General features: G+C 36.3%; 1 protein-coding gene across 1 annotated transcript in view; it reads right to left on the bottom strand.

The window, feature by feature from the left end:
• spock1 (SPARC (osteonectin), cwcv and kazal like domains proteoglycan 1) overlaps positions 1-17,726 on the bottom strand; it is a gene marked incomplete at its 5' end in the record, with an annotated part of 48,887 nt that extends 31,161 nt beyond the window's left edge. The window contains 3 exons of the mRNA XM_055034426.1: positions 5,233-5,307; positions 15,475-15,520; positions 17,682-17,726. Coding sequence (XP_054890401.1) covers positions 5,233-5,307; positions 15,475-15,520; positions 17,682-17,726 — 166 coding nt within the window. The remainder of the gene's footprint in view (positions 1-5,232; positions 5,308-15,474; positions 15,521-17,681) is intronic.
• Positions 17,727-19,084: the final 1,358 nt, after the last annotated feature.

Consider the following 19,084-nt stretch of genomic DNA (forward strand, 5'->3'; position numbering starts at 1 on the left):
TGCCAATCTGAAAACGGGTCGTATGTTCTGAGTTGATCCCACTGAACTGTTGCTCTCCACTGTTTGCCCTCTGTGCTGTTTTTCTTAATGGCAACCAAACAAGTCAGAGATTAAATAAACAAAAGCTTTGATATCCATCCCCAAAGGACAAATTCTGAACTGTTATTATAAAAATGAACTTTGCTTTCAGGCTCTGATAAACTAATTAAAAAGGTGTTTCTTCCTTTACCTGGGGGCTACTGAGGAAGCCTAGACGGAGGAAAAGGCAGCTATAAGACAAACAGATCAAGAGGAGATTAAAATCTACTTCACTTTTCGTTTTGCGAGCGCTCCTCAGGGTCTGGCTGTTCGGTCCAAGAATGGCACCAAGGCAAGGGATGTCAGAGACAAATGATGGAGGGATGAAAGCACAGACAGGGCCTCTGGGAGGACGCAGTGATGGAAGAGATTCACCATCCAGAAAATTAATTATTGAAACCATCAGCAAATCATATTATTGTAGTTGTAACTGAGGAATGGGGAAGATAAACAGGCTGTTCCATTTTGAATGTCAGGGAAGAAACCACGGTGGCTTAGGGCAAAAAAATATCTGGAGGGAGACACTATTGACTCGGTTATAAGCAGAATATTCATCACTGCCACACAACCAATATGCACACACAACTGCACATCCATGTTTTATTGTGTGAATTCCTGAAAGAGGAGCCTTTGTGGATCTCCTGCTTGCAGCGGACCAATTTTAATAGGACACCATGTCAGCAAATAATCAAGTGGTCTTTGAAGACAGCTTCAAAGCAAAAGAGCAAAGATGCATTTAAGGACAACACGCCTGGCAGAGGACACTCGTTTTAGGTGCAACTCGGTAATTGTTACGGTTTAAACAAAGGTAACCTGTATTACCTGAAGTAGGATGGCAATTTCTGTCATCATAGTGAAGAAGAGAGTGAGTACAAACAAAACAGGAAATGCATGAAATAGGGTTGGTTAGGTAGAAACATATACACACAGATAACAGCAAGGTGGTCACAGCATGTACGGGCATAAAGTAGAAAGGGTTTAATTTTGAGTCACATTGCTGCCAGCCAACCTGAACACCGAATAACATTATTTCTCCAGGAATGTGTTTCCCTTTCATTTGTTTCTGATAAGTTTAAGAGCTCAAGAAGAAATTTTGTTTGAGCAAAGGTACATTTTTAAGTCCGGCGAAACTGCGTTATTACCCTCAGGTCAGAAATTAATGCAAAGAAACTTCTGGCAGCCACAGTAAGGATGTAGTGGCTTTAAAAGACATGATGGAAAACAGTGTTGAATAAAAGAAACATTTAAATAAGTGTGCCTTTGTCCAATATACACACAAGCACAAGTTTAAAATTTTTCTGCTTCTAACAAAAATAAATAATGATTGCTCACATTGGAAAGATTACAAAAATATATTTTTTATCCTGTTATATAGTTATTAGTATGATTTTTTCTCAACTTTCCCTGGTTTTTTATAATTTTTTTTTTTTTCAATTTTCTTTGCTGGCATTTTGTCTTCTGATTAACTTCTAAACTGACCTTATATTAAAGTAGCTGAAATGTTGTTTGCATATATAAAAAGAAGTGGAATAATGGCCATGTTATTTTTAGCAACATGTTAACAGCCAGAAGTAAAAGGGTAGCTGCTGTATAGCAAGTGAAGGTTTTTCATTTTAATTACCCTGAAAAATGTTCACCTTTTTCTCACACTCTTGTACAATGTCTGTCAAAATGTCCAAGGCCTTTTTCTAACCACGTGGGATTGCCTGGCAAACAGTTTGTGTCGGTTTAACTTTCAGTCAGTTTCCAGGTGGGTTATAGACCACAAACTCGACTAGCTGCATAAATCTTTAAAGCTCACAGATTTTGCCTTTTGCCTCACCCTCCAGTGCAAGAAGTAATTAAATGGTAAATTAAACACTTTGTAACAGTTATTAATTATGCACATGTCCTTATGGAGGTGTCAAACCCCCCAACACATTTCTCTCCAATATAAATGTATATTGATACAATTTTCATTTCATTTATACATGTTAAAGCAGTATTATACTGCAAGTTAAAAACTCAAAGAATGCATAATTCAGTTACAACAGTAGTGTTTGCAAGAACACATTGGACATATGTAATATAATAATGTTTTACAAAGAAAGAAAATTGTAAGGTGGTATTTAGTTAAGTGGATAGTCATGCTTCTCTTCTAACCTTGCAATTATATTAAAACAAATCTTGAAAAACACCGGGCGGTTTAGTGTGACAAATATGTCGTATCTGAAAAAACTTTATGCGCAACAAATTATTGTGTTGATTCCCAGGTGTCTGTTGTTTTAAGTGAGTTTAAATTAAGTGCATTATATCCAAAATATTTAAAGGAATAAGTGCTTAAGTTAATGTTTAATTCAAAGGCTTCAGTTTAGCAGGGCATTTTTAAAGAGTCTCTTGTTTGTGGAATAAACAAGCTGATTTTGAGATCAACTTGTTTATTCCACTTATGCAGTGAAATAAACTTTATAAAAGGCCATGGCTCATAATATAAATGTCAGAGATTAATATGAACTTAAATACATAAAACATGTGAATATTTCTGATTAATTGAAGCTATTTAGTTAATAAGAAAGTTACTCATCAGGGAGTAATGTCTGTCAAGACCTTACAGTACAAAGTATTTTTCCTCATGTATTTGTCTTTATTTCCATGAAGAAAGGCACTTAACACAGTTTGCATTACAATCTATAATAGTAAAAATGGCTGTTGTGTTATGTGTGGCAACCTGATTTAAGGTGGTATGCCCATGCTGCCTGCTCTTTACTCTACGCAAACATTGGGAATTTAATATAAAGCTGATCATTTTGTTACCACGGTTGGTTTTAATATACCTTCTAAATAGCAACTGCTGTGAGTGGGTTCAGAGTTATTACCATTTATTTAGTAATTCAGCCTCTGTGAGTACTTCCAAATATGCAAAATTGTCTCCCAGTTGGTTGCTTGATGGAATACTAATAGGCTAATTAAACTTTATTAAAGAGGAGGAGAATCATTTCATCCTAGCACACTAAGACACAGATAATAACCTCACTTCTGCACATTGGCACTTACACAAATGTGGTCTCAAACACAGCTTTTTAAAAAATACGCCCTATGATCCTCTTGGGTTTTGCTCAGAGCATTGTTTCATTCTTCAAAACAGATTTTAATACCAGCTCAAACACAATGCTTGTGCATCATTCAGCTTTTATTTTTAGGAGGCTTATATGACAGACTATCTTCTGTTTTATACGTATAAATTTAAACAACTGCTGAACAGAAAATAGAAATAGAAAATGAATCATTGGTCAAAGTATGGTAAATTAGGAAATTACTATTATGAAATTATCTGGGAGCAGAAACAAAACATACAAACTGCCTGTCCAAAAAAAGTCTTGCACTAAATTTAACAAAGCTAATAGGTGAGATCATTCCATGGGATAATCATTGTATGGATGATTATGTTTTATTTCACATTGATGTGTTCACCAGTTTAATGTTGGTGGACACATCCTGCAGTCATGAAAAAAAAATTACATTGTAAGCATGTCTATGAATCTAAGGCTCATTGGAGGCTGCTATGTCTGACAAATCGTCAAAAACTGAATGGATAGAGGGGAATCATCATCTTAGAGGAGGTGATATGGTTGTAAAAATATATTGAATCAACAGCAGATCTCATAGCTAGGTTCAGTCATGAAAGTAAGAGTATTTTCATACCCACAATGAGAAGAGAGGTCAAAGGATTGTATCGAATAATTGTACAACTGTACAACAAAAAACACTGATGAGTGACTATAAAAAGTAGAAACTGCTGCAATTTTCAGAAGAGCATAATTGGACTTTGGGCAAAAGAAGCTGCTGATGAGGCCAAAGTCCAATTTGGACTCATCATAATATGCATGACAGAACCATCATGCATATTATCTACTTTGTAAGTCTTTGAGGCCATGCTGTAATCTGAGATCGAAGTAGTGGGTCCGGCTTGGGTTTTTCAGCATTAAAGAAGCAAAGCTTTTTTTTGTTTTTTTTGTTTTCTTCCCCCCCCCCAGACTCTGGAGAGGTCATTCAACAGAAGAGCTTATTTTCTTTTGGCTTCTTATCAGTATGTAGAATTATCAGCAGACCCTGATCACAGGACCTCATGAACCTGCTGGGAACAATTGGCTGCAGAAGACCCCTAATACGTTGTGGTGTTTGTCCGTAGAGACACAAAGTCAAAGTAATAATATTAAATTGCACTCCAAAAGTAAACTGCAAGTAAAAGTAGTTGCATCACATGTGAAAACTTGGTGTATTTTTCACAGAAGTCAGGCAGAAGCATTTTGAGTAACTTGAAATTGCTGTAGTGAGATTTAGCTAAGACCTAAATGTCAATATGTGTGTTGCAAAAATCCAATCGTGATGGAACAAAAAACATAAATAATTATTTATACTTCAATATGTCTGACAATAAACCCTAGCTTGGCAATATTTCTCATATGATGAAAACAAAAAGCAAACATAATGCATATCCAAAGTAAAACCAGAATTAACTTTTTTTTGCCAAAGTTGCTAACAAATGATTTTGCCAGGGAACCAAGTGGTTCAAATGTCTTCTTTATTTCTGCTGTGTATTTTTTTGGTTCAAAGTAATGTGATGCATCCAAAGGATAACATTAGTTGGCAGGCTGCCATACTAACATTTTGAATGACCAAGTTATTTTATCAGTGCTCTTCTTCTTCCCTGACGAACAGGTATATTTTAATGTGACAATGTCAGGATTCATCAGATTTAAGTTGCACAAGATTGGTTATAGATTCATCAGACATCCAAGACCATGGATTGGCCAAAGTCCAGACATAAACCCCACTGAGAATCTTTTGAGTGTTCTGAAAATTGGCACAGCAATCCAACTACCATATACTCTTAAGATCTTAGTTGCAAAAAATGAATGCAACTTTGGAAAGACAAATGTGACATTGCAGAAGCCCAGGAACAATGTCACTTCAAATATGTAGCATAATCAGCGTAATATTAGTGTTTAACTTTTTTTTTGGACAGAGCATTTATACATTGAAAAATACAATGCAAAACTATTTATGGATGTTAAGTTCACTTGTACAAGTATTATGTGTTTTATATACAGGCTTTGGACATGACAAAAGGTAAGAATGCCCACAGAAGTTGAAAGGGATGTGGATCAAACTCACCGTTCTGTCCAGGCTTCTTGGCAGAGTGGGCTTGAAAACCTTCTTCTCCGATTCTGCCAGGTTCAGCCACTCGCTCTTTATAAAACAGTAAATACAAACAATTAATTAAAGTTGTCCAGGCATATCTCAATGCAATGTTGCAAACAATGTCTAAAATAGAAATAAAAACTAAAACCACTGAGATGTTTGCATCAGATCCATGAAATAAAACAAAGAACAATATTTGGTGCGGTCTTCCCTTCACTCTTTAAAGTAAAATACCCCTCTCTCATAAGCAAACAGTTGTCGGATTCAACACTTTTCACTGAAAGCTTTCAACTTATAAAAACATAAGCCACTAGTTAAAATGTAAATTTAACTTTATCAGCTGACGAGTTGCATGCTGCTAACAAAACACCCTAAAAGAGGCAGAGCTGAAGACAATGATCTCGATAATGACCCACTTTCTCAGATTTTCCAACAGGTTGCATCAGTGATGGTAATATTACTGAGAAGCCCAAAGACAGGTGTCAGGCTAAGTGACTCAGAATATATCAGTGGCTTAAACAATGGTGAAATGAGCTGTTCCATTGGTAGACTGTAAGTTGCTGTGCCTGTTAATAGCTGAAGACATTGTTTGAAAGAGTTATCCCACAAAGAAAAAACAATTAATATAAAATTTAGGATTTCCTTAGACATTTTGGTCTACATTGGCATAAGAGCATGCTAATACATACTGGTCAGCTGCACATCCAGTACAGAAGTGTCAACTGAAGAAATACCCTAATCAATTTACACAAATCAATGTGATCCTGGGTCTAACATGGGGCAGAAAAAGGCATAAACTATGGTAGATAACTAGAAAATGATCAATTATATGAACATTAGCAGGCAAACTAAACCAGAAACTATAAAAACAAAGCAATCGTAAGCAAGAGGATTGAACATGTTACAGAACCTTTAGCCAAGTCTTGAATATCGGATCGACAGATGATACTCTGTAACTGGGACTAATCCACCATCCTCAGTTACTCACCATTTCAAAATACTGCATCTGTATTAACTAGTAGTTGCTAGTAGGTGAGTCTTAGGAAAGATATAGTCAGTAGGCTATAACATTAAGACCCAGAAATGATTAGCTCCCTGAACTCATCCATCTACTGGTATTTATTAGTAAGAATAGTCCTGACTATGGACTGAATATAAAGAGGAGAAAAAAGCCTGTGTGAAGCAAAAAGTTCATCCAACTTTTGCCAATATGTCCTCCTTTCATTACCATCCACTCTTTTTTCTCTCCCTCTCACCAGGCAGAACTCTTTTCTCCTCATTACTGGATGACTCTCTTATCTCTTGAGTTACCCTCTCCAGAGGCAATCTTTCTCAAGTGCTCTCTGTGGGCCTTGTGTCTATATATCTTTATATCTCCCTCTGCCTTCCTCCCCTGGGACACTCCTCTGATGCCATTGTCGCTTTCTCAAACCCGCATTTATCCCACGGGTTCTTGCTAGGATCGCAAACAACCAACGTGTGCTGTCCTACCTGCGAAGTTTATTTATCTTAATGTGCCATGATCATCAGAGATTACACTGGCTATGGAGAAAAAGAAGATTCATCACATGTACTTCCCTTATTTTTGAGATCTGTTGTGTGTAAATCCCACAGAATACAGCTTGTTCAGCACTGTTCACACACTGCAGTTTATTGATTCGACAGTTTATTCTGTCGTGCACTTGCTTTGGACCCGTCTTTGTAAATTGAAGGTGCGGGACACTAACAATTCACTGTGCTCACCGGGGTCCTGGCAGCCAACAGTTACCCTTTCCTGACCCTTTGTTTAGCTGATATTCCTCAGTGAAGCATTTTCTTATTTCCCATCATTCCCATCCCAGGATGGATATTTAATACCTTTCTTGATAACCTTGTGTCAGTTTATTAAATAAACAAAATCTTTGATGGGGCAGTATTTTTTTCTTTCCTCCCCAGGTATTATTTACAGCCTGTTCTGCGAGGATGTGCATGCCTGAGTAGTTAATTTATTTTTGAATGTCGGATATCACTGTAGCAAGTACGCGTAGGTTCCAGAAGATAATCCTGTTTATGTGCTCAGATTCAACATTGTAAGTACTCACCCCTCTGAAAAAGCAAGATAAGGCTGAGCTAAGGGTCACAGATATCGAGTCACTCTTTATGATGCGGCCAACGAGCCATTAAAATCAGAGCAGCAAACAATGTTTTAAAGAACGCCTGGAGACAGTGAGAGAGTTGTGAACCCTCACCACATTACTCCGAAATGAGATATTTATTTGCACACTATTTCAAGCAGACCCGAGGTGCTCAACGCTGTTTTGGAGTCCTCTTTGTCTCCTTTTTTATCTTGCTAATTCTCCCGGCTTCTGAAGGGGGAGATCAAACATTGTTTTATGAGGTCGTATTAAGGAGGCGGTGACGAAGTCGGGAGAGATTAAAGATGGACCGATGAGAAATGTGAGCAGACAGAAGGCATATCTACTGAGAGAGGAGGGCTTAGTGAGCTGGAGAAAGAGCTGACGAAATACATAGAGCGACGACAAACGCTCTGCTGGGAAAACACAATGTCGACTCTAATCAGGCTGATTGGCAATTTGGAAGCCACAGATTTTCAAGGCTTTGTTTGCTGCTGGTGTGGCCAAACAAGAGCGAGTTGTAACCAAATTTGATTTCTGCTGCCAAAATGGTTCCCATACAAACCACTTATTCATTATGTAACCTGCAAAGACAAACACTGGGGCAAAACAGGGGTCAACATAGCTTTTCAAGTTTAGTGTACTCCCCGTCTCCATCTATATTGTGCTCATTGGTGCTGTGCCCTTTGCCTGTTTCTTGATGCCAGTTAGACTCTCCTGTGTCTTCTGGACTGGCTGTGATAATGCGGTCCTTGTAATCCTCACTTTGACTTTCCTCTCTCGATAATGCATTGAAATCACAAGCTCACAATTCTGCAGGGCATGGCCATTTACAAGAAGCCAGACCCAAATAGCTTGAATACAGTTTTAGTCATTGGTCTCGCTGATGGCGTAGCTTTTATCTGCTTCCCCCTCTCCGCCTTGCTGGCCCAAAAGCCCTGCTCAGCGCAAATCTCAAAGCATTGCTGACAGGAGAGAGGAGAACTACACTACAAGTCCTGAATAAAAAGTTTGACTTTGGAATCGGGCTAAGCTGACCTGCAGGACATACGGGAGTTCAGTTTTAACTTGATGGATGTTGAAATGTAAATAACAGAAGCCACAGAGGAGGAAATTTTGTATGTGTTGCAAAGAATCGCCTGTAGCATAATAAACAAAGATAAGATTTTTATTAAAAATTAAGAAAAGTTGTTTTTAAATACACCTAAAGTACCCAATGTCTAATCCTGGCAATACATTTTCTGCAGTACTGAAAAATATGATTGACCATTACAGACATTTATGCAAGTCTTCTTCACTTCCTAATGAAAGCCTCTCATGGGGGTTGCTTATAAAAACATGCATGCAGATTCTAAAGCAATCAAGCCTGAATATTAAATATTAGCTTCACTTCTTAAAGCTTTACATCTTAATGGATCTAACAGTTTGAGGGAAGGTATTGATGGATACCTGAGTTCTAATACCCATTCATTATCTGAGGAGAAAAAAATAACAGGAAGAAAAGAACTCAACTTTTCAACTATTTTTGTTCAGAAATTATTCTTTTTCATGTATTATTGTTTGTGTCATTTTACTCAAGAAATTGTGATCTGTACATCAACAATCAGTTAGTAAGCCTATTCTGGGATCAATTGGTATTGGTTCCATCGTCCTAAACCAGGTGGCTTATTCCATAAAGGTCCTGACAGACTTCACACAAAGTGCTGAAATCGATTCTGACTGATGTAGACATGTGACAAAAATTGCAACATTTTGTTCACTCAGATCAAACTATTTCAAATGTCGTCTGATTGGTCATAATTTTGTTGCTGAGCTTTTTTGTGGAAGTGCATCCAGTCAGCCACGTTGACATTTCTCTTCAACTATTCCGCTTCCAATATCAAGTTTTTGTATCGGCAGGAGATATCAATATTTTTGAAGAGAATTTATCTGAAGCAATGAGGATCTGCACCATTTGTACCATTCTTCTCTGAATAACTCCAATAAAAATAAGACTGTTGAATGGTTAACTCCAGGTTAGAAATTGTAATGTTGCTGTTGATGGAGGAGGCAGTGTACATTAAAGTGTGGCGCTAGTTACGTGACTGTTCTGTAAATGCAAAGAGGATGAAGGGAGGATAGGGCGTGATGTATACTGACGCGGGACAGGTGTCTCAAAGGTAGTCTGCACCGTTGTATAAAAGGTGTGTGCAAATACGAACCGTTTCAACAATGTTGCTGTGCATGGATTGTTTGGCTTGGCTGAATTATGTTGAGGCCTTTAAACTGCTGGATGAGCAGAATAGGCCACACAAATTACTGACATTATTCTGTTTCCCCAATTTTTATCACTGTTCATGATAGTGTGACAATAGCACCTCATCGCCATAATAGAGGGTACAACAAACTTCGACATTGTCATCTTTAGATGACATGAACTCAAAGTAGGGCCTGTATTTCCAGCTCAATAACGCCTGTGTCCTGCATTGTTTAAGTTTGTGTCACTGCGTGGTATGAAACGTCACAACCTCAGATCCGAGAACAAAGTTACATCTTTTTCCTCGAAGACAAATATACTAGATTAGCGCGTTGCATAGACTTAATACACTTTGAATCATGTGAGTGACAACTACGGGTCACAAGCCAGTAATTACATTTATTCAAAATTAGATGCAATTGAATATGTAATTTATTATTTGAAAATTTGATGGGTAAAAATAGATTGATTTTGTGGCTAAAAGGCAATATGAAATTAGCTAAATTATACCATAAAGCTATCTATAAATTATGCTACTCCTTCATGATAGTAGTCTTCTAATTATCTCTTATTTCTTACTAAATACTCAAGGCAATGGCTAATTTTCAATTGCACTTTCCTCCTTTTGTAACTTTGTGGCCATTTCTTTTTGTCAAATTGGTCTCAGTTTGTTCATTATTTTTTCTGGCCTGTCTTATCCATTTTGAGTCACTTATACCAGGGCAGTATTTATTTTCTCATGTTCTTAGATTTCATACAGAAACGCTGGAATTTCTTCTATTCTGTTACATGAGTCGTGACAGGCATCCTAAGAGACATCCGCTCTTTTATCCAGGTTAATTAAGAATGTGTTATTGAGTAACTTATCTTCATGAGTTTGTCTCGCTGAGGGGAATATCATTGTCGCAAATGAGAATAGACCTAGATGATTGTGCGAGCAGAAAGCCGAATGTAGAGAATTTGATAGCTAATAAGCCAACAAATGGAGCATAAATACCATCATTGGGTAAGCTTGGTACAAGAGTCATATTAATGTGCCTGTTCTGGGTGCTGCTGCTGAAAAGAGTGGAGGTTTCAGACCTTTGTTTTCTTTGTAGTTTTTCAGTGACAATCTTCTCAAAGGTGCTTTGGGCAAATTTGACGCCCCTGTTTTATAAACGAATATACATGTTAATACTCTACGAAAGCTTATTAGCTCGACTATTCACAGAGTTGATCGTCCTACAAATATGATTGCTCCAGGAACAAATAGTCCAAGCAGTTGTTGCCATTCTTTTAAAGCAATGCCTCATAATAGTTTTTATTAATTACTTTCTAATGTCCTGAAGCCTGTAGCTACTTGCATTACTTTGTAAATGGAAAAAGCAGCAACAGAGATTTGGTTTGAGCTTTGTTAGTTTGTAAATATTTTTTTGACATTTTTCCATCTCAACTATACAAACAGTTAGCCATATTTTGCTAGCATCTCTGTTTTTGTTAACATGGACTTCCTAAAGAGAGATTGCAAAAAAAAAAGGGCAATAAGGCTCTTTGCAAACAGAAATTTTTATTTTTTGTTTATTATTCAATGTTTACTTTCTTTGTTTAATCCAGAGATTACTTTGCACTAAGTTTACAACACAAGCGTCAAACTCCAGTCCAAGAGGACCACTGCCCTACAACTTTTAGATGTGTCTTTGCTGCACCACACCTGAATAGAATAATTGGGTCATTAGCAAGGCTCTGGAGAACTTATCTACACAAGAAGCAGGTAATGAAACCATTTCATTCCAGTATTTTGTACCTTTGGCACATCTAAAAACTGCAGGACAGTGGCCCTTGAGGACTGGGGCTTAACACCCCTGCTTTACAACATTACTCAAAATGAGGCAAACACAAATACAGAACTAAAATAACTCAATTCTTGCTTTGATACTTCAATAAATCTACCCACATATGCAAAAATGCAGAATATGCATTTTTAGTTATGTAATTTATGAAGCCTGGTGTCATAATGTGACCTTGATAGCTTTTTAACAATATTATTTCAAATTAACACTGGATAATCACTGGTTAAGATGGACATAGCAAATGCACTATGATGTAAAAAGAGCAAACAATGTCTGCAAGGCTCAATTTCACAGATGGTTTCAGTCCTCTTAAGAACTTAATGAGCTGTGGTTGATGCATCAGAGGAATAACTGACAAAATCACTAACATAATCATTGGCTAGATACCAGACAACGGGTTTTTCTTTTCACACTAGCAGAGAAATTTAAGATTTAATTTTTTCATTGTATTGGCATCATTTTAATTTTACTACAGCCTCACTCCAATTACTGTCTGAAAAATGTCTGAATAACTACTTTATCAGAGCAGGAATTCATTGCCAGGTTTCAGGACGTTTGTGAAGCCATCAAATCTGTTTATGCAACTAAGGAGAACAAATGAAATGCTAAGTGATTGATCCAGTGGACTGGAGTTTCATCATCAACTTTCCTGCAGTTGCTGATTTGTCTCCAAGGGCAACCATGGATTCATTAATCGAACGGAAATCGGCAGCTGCTGATTAATGTCTGCATCTGTGGGCCGGAACGGACTTCAAATCAAAATGTTATTGTCACCTTGTCAATACAGTTTCAACCCATCAAATTATAAGAAATGCACAGAATAGCATGGTAGATTATATTGAAAAAACTTCCTAAAAATTTTAACAGTTATGAAGAAAGAGTAGCATCATTCCTGGAAGCCGAGCTCTTCTTTCTAATGTTGTATCCTGACTTAAATAACCCAAAAGATATTTGGAGCTTACAGAAAGAAAAAAAGGAAGAAAAAAGATTGCCAATTTTGGTAAAAGTATTCTGACATTATCTACATCACGAATCATTTTACAGCCAAAATCCTGATGCATGTAGATTTTAAAAAGCTAGAGTGTGACGCCTACAGTACCACTTGCCTGATAATGGAAACTACTGTACAAGCATTTCAGAATACCAGAAAATTCTCCCATAGGGATTGTCTGACTGATGTTTAACTTTTTCTATGTCTAATTATTTTGCCATCCATTACTCCCAGCTGTGCCGTTTGTGTGGGAAGCTGCAACTGGAGAGAGTCGTTTCAGTTCTGCAGCATTCACATAGCAGTGCAGCACAAACAGCACAGAAAATGCAGGACTTATAAAATGATTTTAGGCCTTATGTTATAATCTATATAATTGGCACAGAGTTATGCATGGACAGACTCATTAGATGGATGCACAGATGTCTCTGTCTCATCTCACTACATCCTGACAAATTGTCAAAGTCATGTGTATGTGAAGTATTGTATGCATTGGGCTGCTTAAGGGCTGAGGAGTTGTCTGTTACAGAATTTCAAAAATAATTTCAAACAATTTCTGGAAATTAAGAGCATTTAAAATGACGGATTAAACTATCTGAAAGGAAATTTCTCAAGGTAAATCTTTACAGTCTCTCCCTACTGTTCAGTGAAAACTAATGTTTATTGCTCGTGGGTTTTTGTTGAACAAAACTGTCTTATGATCTGGCTGATATAATATGACTGAATTCTCTGAAAAAATTATTAGGTTCTCAGAGTGCTGCAGTATTTTTTTAAATCTTTAGTAGGTTAAGAAGCAGGGCAGAAAGTACAAGCACTGAAATGTTTTAGAAGTTTCTGTTGCTCAGTTGGACAAGAGAAGAAAAAGGAATTGTTGCTTGAAACAAATTTGAATCTGACATGATGTAAAGGGAAAATAGTCAGTAATATATTTACTGACTAAATACAGTTGTCAATTTTATTGGCACTAAAATAAAATTTTAAATAGTTTATTATGTTGGATTTTGAAATTTTTGAAAACATTTGAAACTGTGCTTGTAGTAAAAGCACATCTCATAATTTAATGAAATTATTGTCAGCTTTGTGGATGGGTGCTGTCTTTCGCGTTTCCCCATTTTTTTGCACTCACTTTGTCAGAGCAGTCTTCTGCACATCATTTCATACCGACCACACATCAGCTTGTACATTTTGTACCAACTTTGACAACCAACAACTCAAAGCAATTTTCTACTTCCTACTTATAAATACTGTAGGAAGAAGTGCCTACGTGCCTCCAAAAAATGATGTTTACAAGCAAAAAGCTTATTTCTAAAAATAATTAAATGCAAGAAGAAGATTTGGGCTGATTATTTCCATAAGTAATATAAACTAAAATTTGACATAAGTAGAGTAAATGATGTGGAACTGTTTAAGTTGAAGCATCATTTGTTTATGATTATAACATAGAAAGGTGATGCAACAAATTGGTGTGATGAGGTGAATTACCCAAACCCTTTACAGAGACAGCAGTTGAATGTTTCATAAATCAATAAATCAGTAAATAAAAACCAAAGAAATTATGGCAAAAAAATTATCCTAAAAAAAAATTTTGAAAAATGTAAATAAACATCTAGGACAAGATTAACAATATTATACTATTTAGCAACAATTTCCCCATTTGTATTTTTCTTTAAAAGTTGAATAAATTATATTTGTTTGTTTTTTTATGGCATTTTATTCAAATGTATTTTTGTCTTTGCTCAGAACTTGTGGGAATTTCTCCTTTTTCTTATCATTTTTAATGTTTTATTTCCCACCTGCTCTCTTCATTATTAAATAAACTTTATTCACATTTCCCTGCATATATTTACTATCATCCCTCTCCTGCTGTGCTTTGCATTTTAATTGTAATTTTTTGCAGTATTTTGATATCACCAAGGGGCTGAAGTTGTACATTTTCCAAGTGTAAAAATAGGTCTGTTCTGGCACTGAGGTTTGAATTAAATAAGACTGTAGCATTGTTTTAATCAAGGTGATCATATTAGTAGTCGTTGAGTTCTTTTGTCAGACTGATGTCTGTACAATAATAGTGAATTTAGTGTCACACCTGTGCCATATTTCTGTCTCTGCAGATAAAACCTAAATAAAACAGGTTGTGTTTTTTTTTCTTTGCCTTAATGAAAAGCAAAATACTGCCTCCGCAGTCACAAATATCTGAATGAGTAAATCTTTTAGCATCTAAATGTGACTTCACACCTCAATGACTTTTGTACAAAGGCTTTACTCTTTTTCTCATGTGTGTTTAGACCCCAGTTAGGAGGGTGCGTGTTACCTTTTCCTTTCAGTCATCTCTAGAAGCAACATCAGATTTTGACGCATCGAGGCAAGGCGTTCTCATTAGTCTCAGTATCCGCGAGGAGCTGGCCCAGATAAACCTGCTCAGCAAGTCTTTCCCTGAAGAGTTGCAGTTAGTGTGCTAGATATGCAAAAGCAAGCCAGCAAAGAACGGAACGAGCTCAGTGGTGGGAGGTTTTAAAGTCTGGAATGCTGTTCAGAGAGCTGCCGTTCAATTAAAGCCTCCACAAACCACCAAACTGTGAGTGTGAAGATGAGATTGAGAGTTAGGGTGTGAGGGAGTTGATGTTTGTAATCACTGAGTTTAGTTGAGAGTTACTGTGTATCCAAGAACATTACACACTTGAGAGATTGGTATTGGTGTGATTGCACCAATACCAAGCAGTGCCATTGCAGGGGGGGAGGCACCGAAAGCCGTATGGATGAAAAAAACAAAACAAAAAAAAAAACAGTTACACAAGTGTTTCACTGTAAAGATAGTTTGCAGTGTGTTTTGTTGCAACCTGTCTTGCTTGTCTCAGGGTGACAACCTGGATCAAGAGACATGTTAGCCTGGACCAGGTCAGGAACTCAAGATGTTCTTACTGGGGGAAATAGTGATAATGTAGTACCATTTTCTGATTTATTGTATTACTTTAAGTTTTCTAATTGTCTGATTTATTTCTTCTTTTTATTTGTTGCACACTTTTAGTAAATTGCACATGAAGATTAACTTACCTTGGTCCAGAGACTTGGCAGGAGCCCAGCTTTTAAAGTAATCATCCTAAATAAAAACACAAGAAACAAAGATTGTTACAGCACAAAACCCAATAGAAACAAGCATAAAACATAAGTGATTTACTTGTTTTTTGAGATCAGAAATAACTTTATTTTCATCATTATTGCTTTAGTAGAAATGTAAAGACTACAAATCGAATCAACTAAGTGAAAAAGAATCAATACCTAACTTTTTTTAATTGAGTGCAAGTGAAAACAGATTTTAAGTGTCATATGTGATACTGTTGAGGAATTAATTTAAAACAACCTGCTGGTGAAACAGGTGTACATTTTAACATCTTGCAGTCCATAATACAAAGCTTTTTAAAAAGCTTTGAAATGTTATTAAAAATAACCCTTTTAAAGAGTAATGTTTTAGCCTCTTTTTTTCCAAGCTTTCCAGTGACCTAGGGTTAATAAGGTCAACCTTTCTGATAAAAAAAAGTTCACATAGTGTTTTTTATTGTTTTTTTTTTCTGACAAAAAAAGGAGGCTGAGTGCACAGGCACACTCCTACACTTGAAGTGGTGTCTGAAGTTCAAGTGTTTCCCAGAGCGAACCATATGTTTATCAGCGGGAAGTCAGCCAGTGTCAGTGACATGATGTGATGGAGGCACAGGAGCCTGCTGGGTCTCAAAGTGGGATCTCTATCTCTTTCATTATTGAATAAGAGAGATGGTGGTGGAGGGTGAGAAGGGGGTTGATGTGATGAAATGGATGGCTGAATCCAAAAGTCCAAATACTGAAATAATAAATCCTGATAAAAGCTGCAACAGAGCAAATGCTTACTTTATAAATGACAACTCTAAACACTCAATATGAGGTTTCATACAGTAAACATGAAATGCAATGAGATCCATAGCTGGGTCTTCACCAGTATTTCTTGCTGTAAAAGTATGCAGAACAAGTCAAGATCCTAGAGGGAATATTTAATTGCTTCTATTTTAAATGTAACCAACATCACTGGAACATCAAAAAGGAAGCGTTTACCGAGGATATTATGGCTGCACCGTCTGGGTCAGCTATGGCATGCATGCTAAGAGGATTAGCCAAATTTGCTAAACTCCTCAGCTAATTCCTGACAGACTAACCAGTTTGGCTGAACTTCAGTTGCCCTTTACCACCTACAGTAGGCTGTAGGTGAAGTAGCCTTGTAAATGTTTTCCAAGGCTTTGAACTTTGTCACATGTTATCATCTTACAATTTAAAAACTCTGTGTGCTGCTGGGATTTTATGCCCCATGTACTAAGCCCATATGAGTAAGTCCTACCACTTTTTGGTGCAACAAGATCTCCAAGTATTTATTGGATGTGTTTCTATAGTTCACTTTATGTCTCATCATATCAAAAGAATATTCCACGACATTTGCTACATGGTTTGTCTGCTATTATATTTTATAATTGACTTCTCAAGGTTGTCTTTAAATGAAGGCTATCTTCTTGACATTCTTCCATAAAGGGCATTTTTGTCAAGGGCACACATGATAGTTTTTCTGTTCACAGAGAGGTTTGTTGTTCTGACAAACTTTTTGTTCTGTGTTCTCTGTAAAATGTCCAATGATTTGCATAAAGTTTTATAACCTAACCCTTCCAAAATCTTAAAACTGTGTCCTTGGACTTTATTGTTCTGTTTGTTTCCTGATGTTCTCTATCAAACTTCTTGGAAAAGCACAAAACAATCTGGACTGTTAAACACTTACACTCAGAATAACTTTGGACAGAGGTGAACCATCTAATTAGGTGAATTCTGCTGGATTGGTTTTTGTTAGGGGGTCTGAATACAAATGCAATGAGATTTTCTGATTTTTATTTGTAAAAAAAGGGGAAAAAAGTACCTTTCTCTTTTCTTTTAATTTTGTGTAACTTTTTGTTCTTCATCAAATTTCAAACAAAATGTTGAGTTGAGAAACTGCCTGTTAATACTTTAAACTGTAGAAAGAATTAAATCTATAAAACCAGTGAAGCAAGAGTTTAATATGCTTAGCAGTGCCAAGCTACTTCATATCAGGCATTAAATTGGATTTCAAGATATCAACTCTGTCTTGTGTTTTAATCAGTAACTTTTCTCCAGCTCTTTGACTGTAGGCAAGTGTCAGACAAACCCTGCAATCTCTCAGATTACTAAGTAAAACAAAAAACAGCAATAAATTAAACAAAGACAATACTCACCTCTGCTTCCTTTAAATAATTGAAGAAGGCAGAGCAGAACAGAAGGGAGACAGAAAAGAAAGAAAGGTTAGTAATTATGGTTCAGCACAGTGTGCATCGGATCTATTACAAGTCTGTGTTACTCATTCTGAATACCGACCTTCACCCCAAAGATCCATTTAATGCGAATTTGATTCAGAAAGTGGTAAAATACCAGAAGACTCACATTCATTCTCCTTACACTGCCAGCCTTATGAGGCGGCCTTATTTGATGTGGCATGTAATTTAAGACACAATCGGGGCAAATTGTGCGGGTAGAGCAGCGGCACAGCATAACATGAAAAAGGAGGAAAAAGAGGAAGGAGACGAATCAAACTAGTTTAAGAATTCAGGCAGAAGTTTAAATGACATGTTATTGTGTTGTCTTTTTGATGCAAGATAAAAAGATAAACATCTACACATCTTCATGTCTATGCATGCATCCCACATAAATTTACAAAGAACTTTTTTTTTTTATTTAAAAAAAATTAAAAAAAATCTTGCATTACCAAAGTCACAACTTAATGCCTTTACCTTTAATGTCTTCTAGCAATGGAACTGAGCTGCATAATAGTATGATGAAAATGCACTTTTGTCTGAATTGGACTGAATGTCAGAATCTTGAAATGTGCATTTTTTTTTTCCGCAGCTGGGAAAGCAAATCACTCTAGAAGAACTTAAACTATGCTGTTGCATCAAGGAAAACTTCTGAATAATGTCATAATGCACTGATCCGATGAGGTCAGACAAGACTGTTGACAGTAGTGTTACGCTACCGTGAGCACACAGGTATAAGGTTTAAATTCCAGATACAGCTCAACATTCCTCACCCGTCTTCAAAAGTCAAGCGTATCTGACATTAAACTTTGATTTTATGCCCTGCACCACAGCTGACCAAAGGCAACGAGAGATTCAAGTACATCTCAGTAAATTATTTCATTGACAATGGTTTGAAATATACTTTTAATCTGACAAACATGACCTTTAAGTATTTAACATGCTTTTCATGAAATCCACAATGCTGTACAATTTTCTTTTCTTTTTGCAGTCTCATGTAATATTCTAATTTTAAATGTTATGTTTTCATTGTTAGAAAACTATCAGTTAAGTAAAAGATTGAAAACATTATTTGTGGAATTAATGTCCATAATGTATTTCACTTAATGAATTGAGTTACTGAAATAAATAATATTCTAACTTATTGAGAAGCCATTAGGTCAGCAGCGTATTGTTTAATTTGAGTCAAAGGCAAACTGAATGAAGTTTAGAATTAATTAAAAATATTTTCAATTTATTTAGGTGATTTTAAAACACATACACACACACACACACACACACACACATATATATATATATATAATTACTGTTGTGTAATTTAGTCTTTA

Source organism: Poeciliopsis prolifica, unplaced genomic scaffold (assembly GCF_027474105.1).
Source record: "Poeciliopsis prolifica strain line A6 unplaced genomic scaffold, Auburn_PproV2 SCAFFOLD009, whole genome shotgun sequence".
Classification (NCBI taxonomy): Eukaryota; Metazoa; Chordata; class Actinopteri; order Cyprinodontiformes; family Poeciliidae; genus Poeciliopsis; species Poeciliopsis prolifica.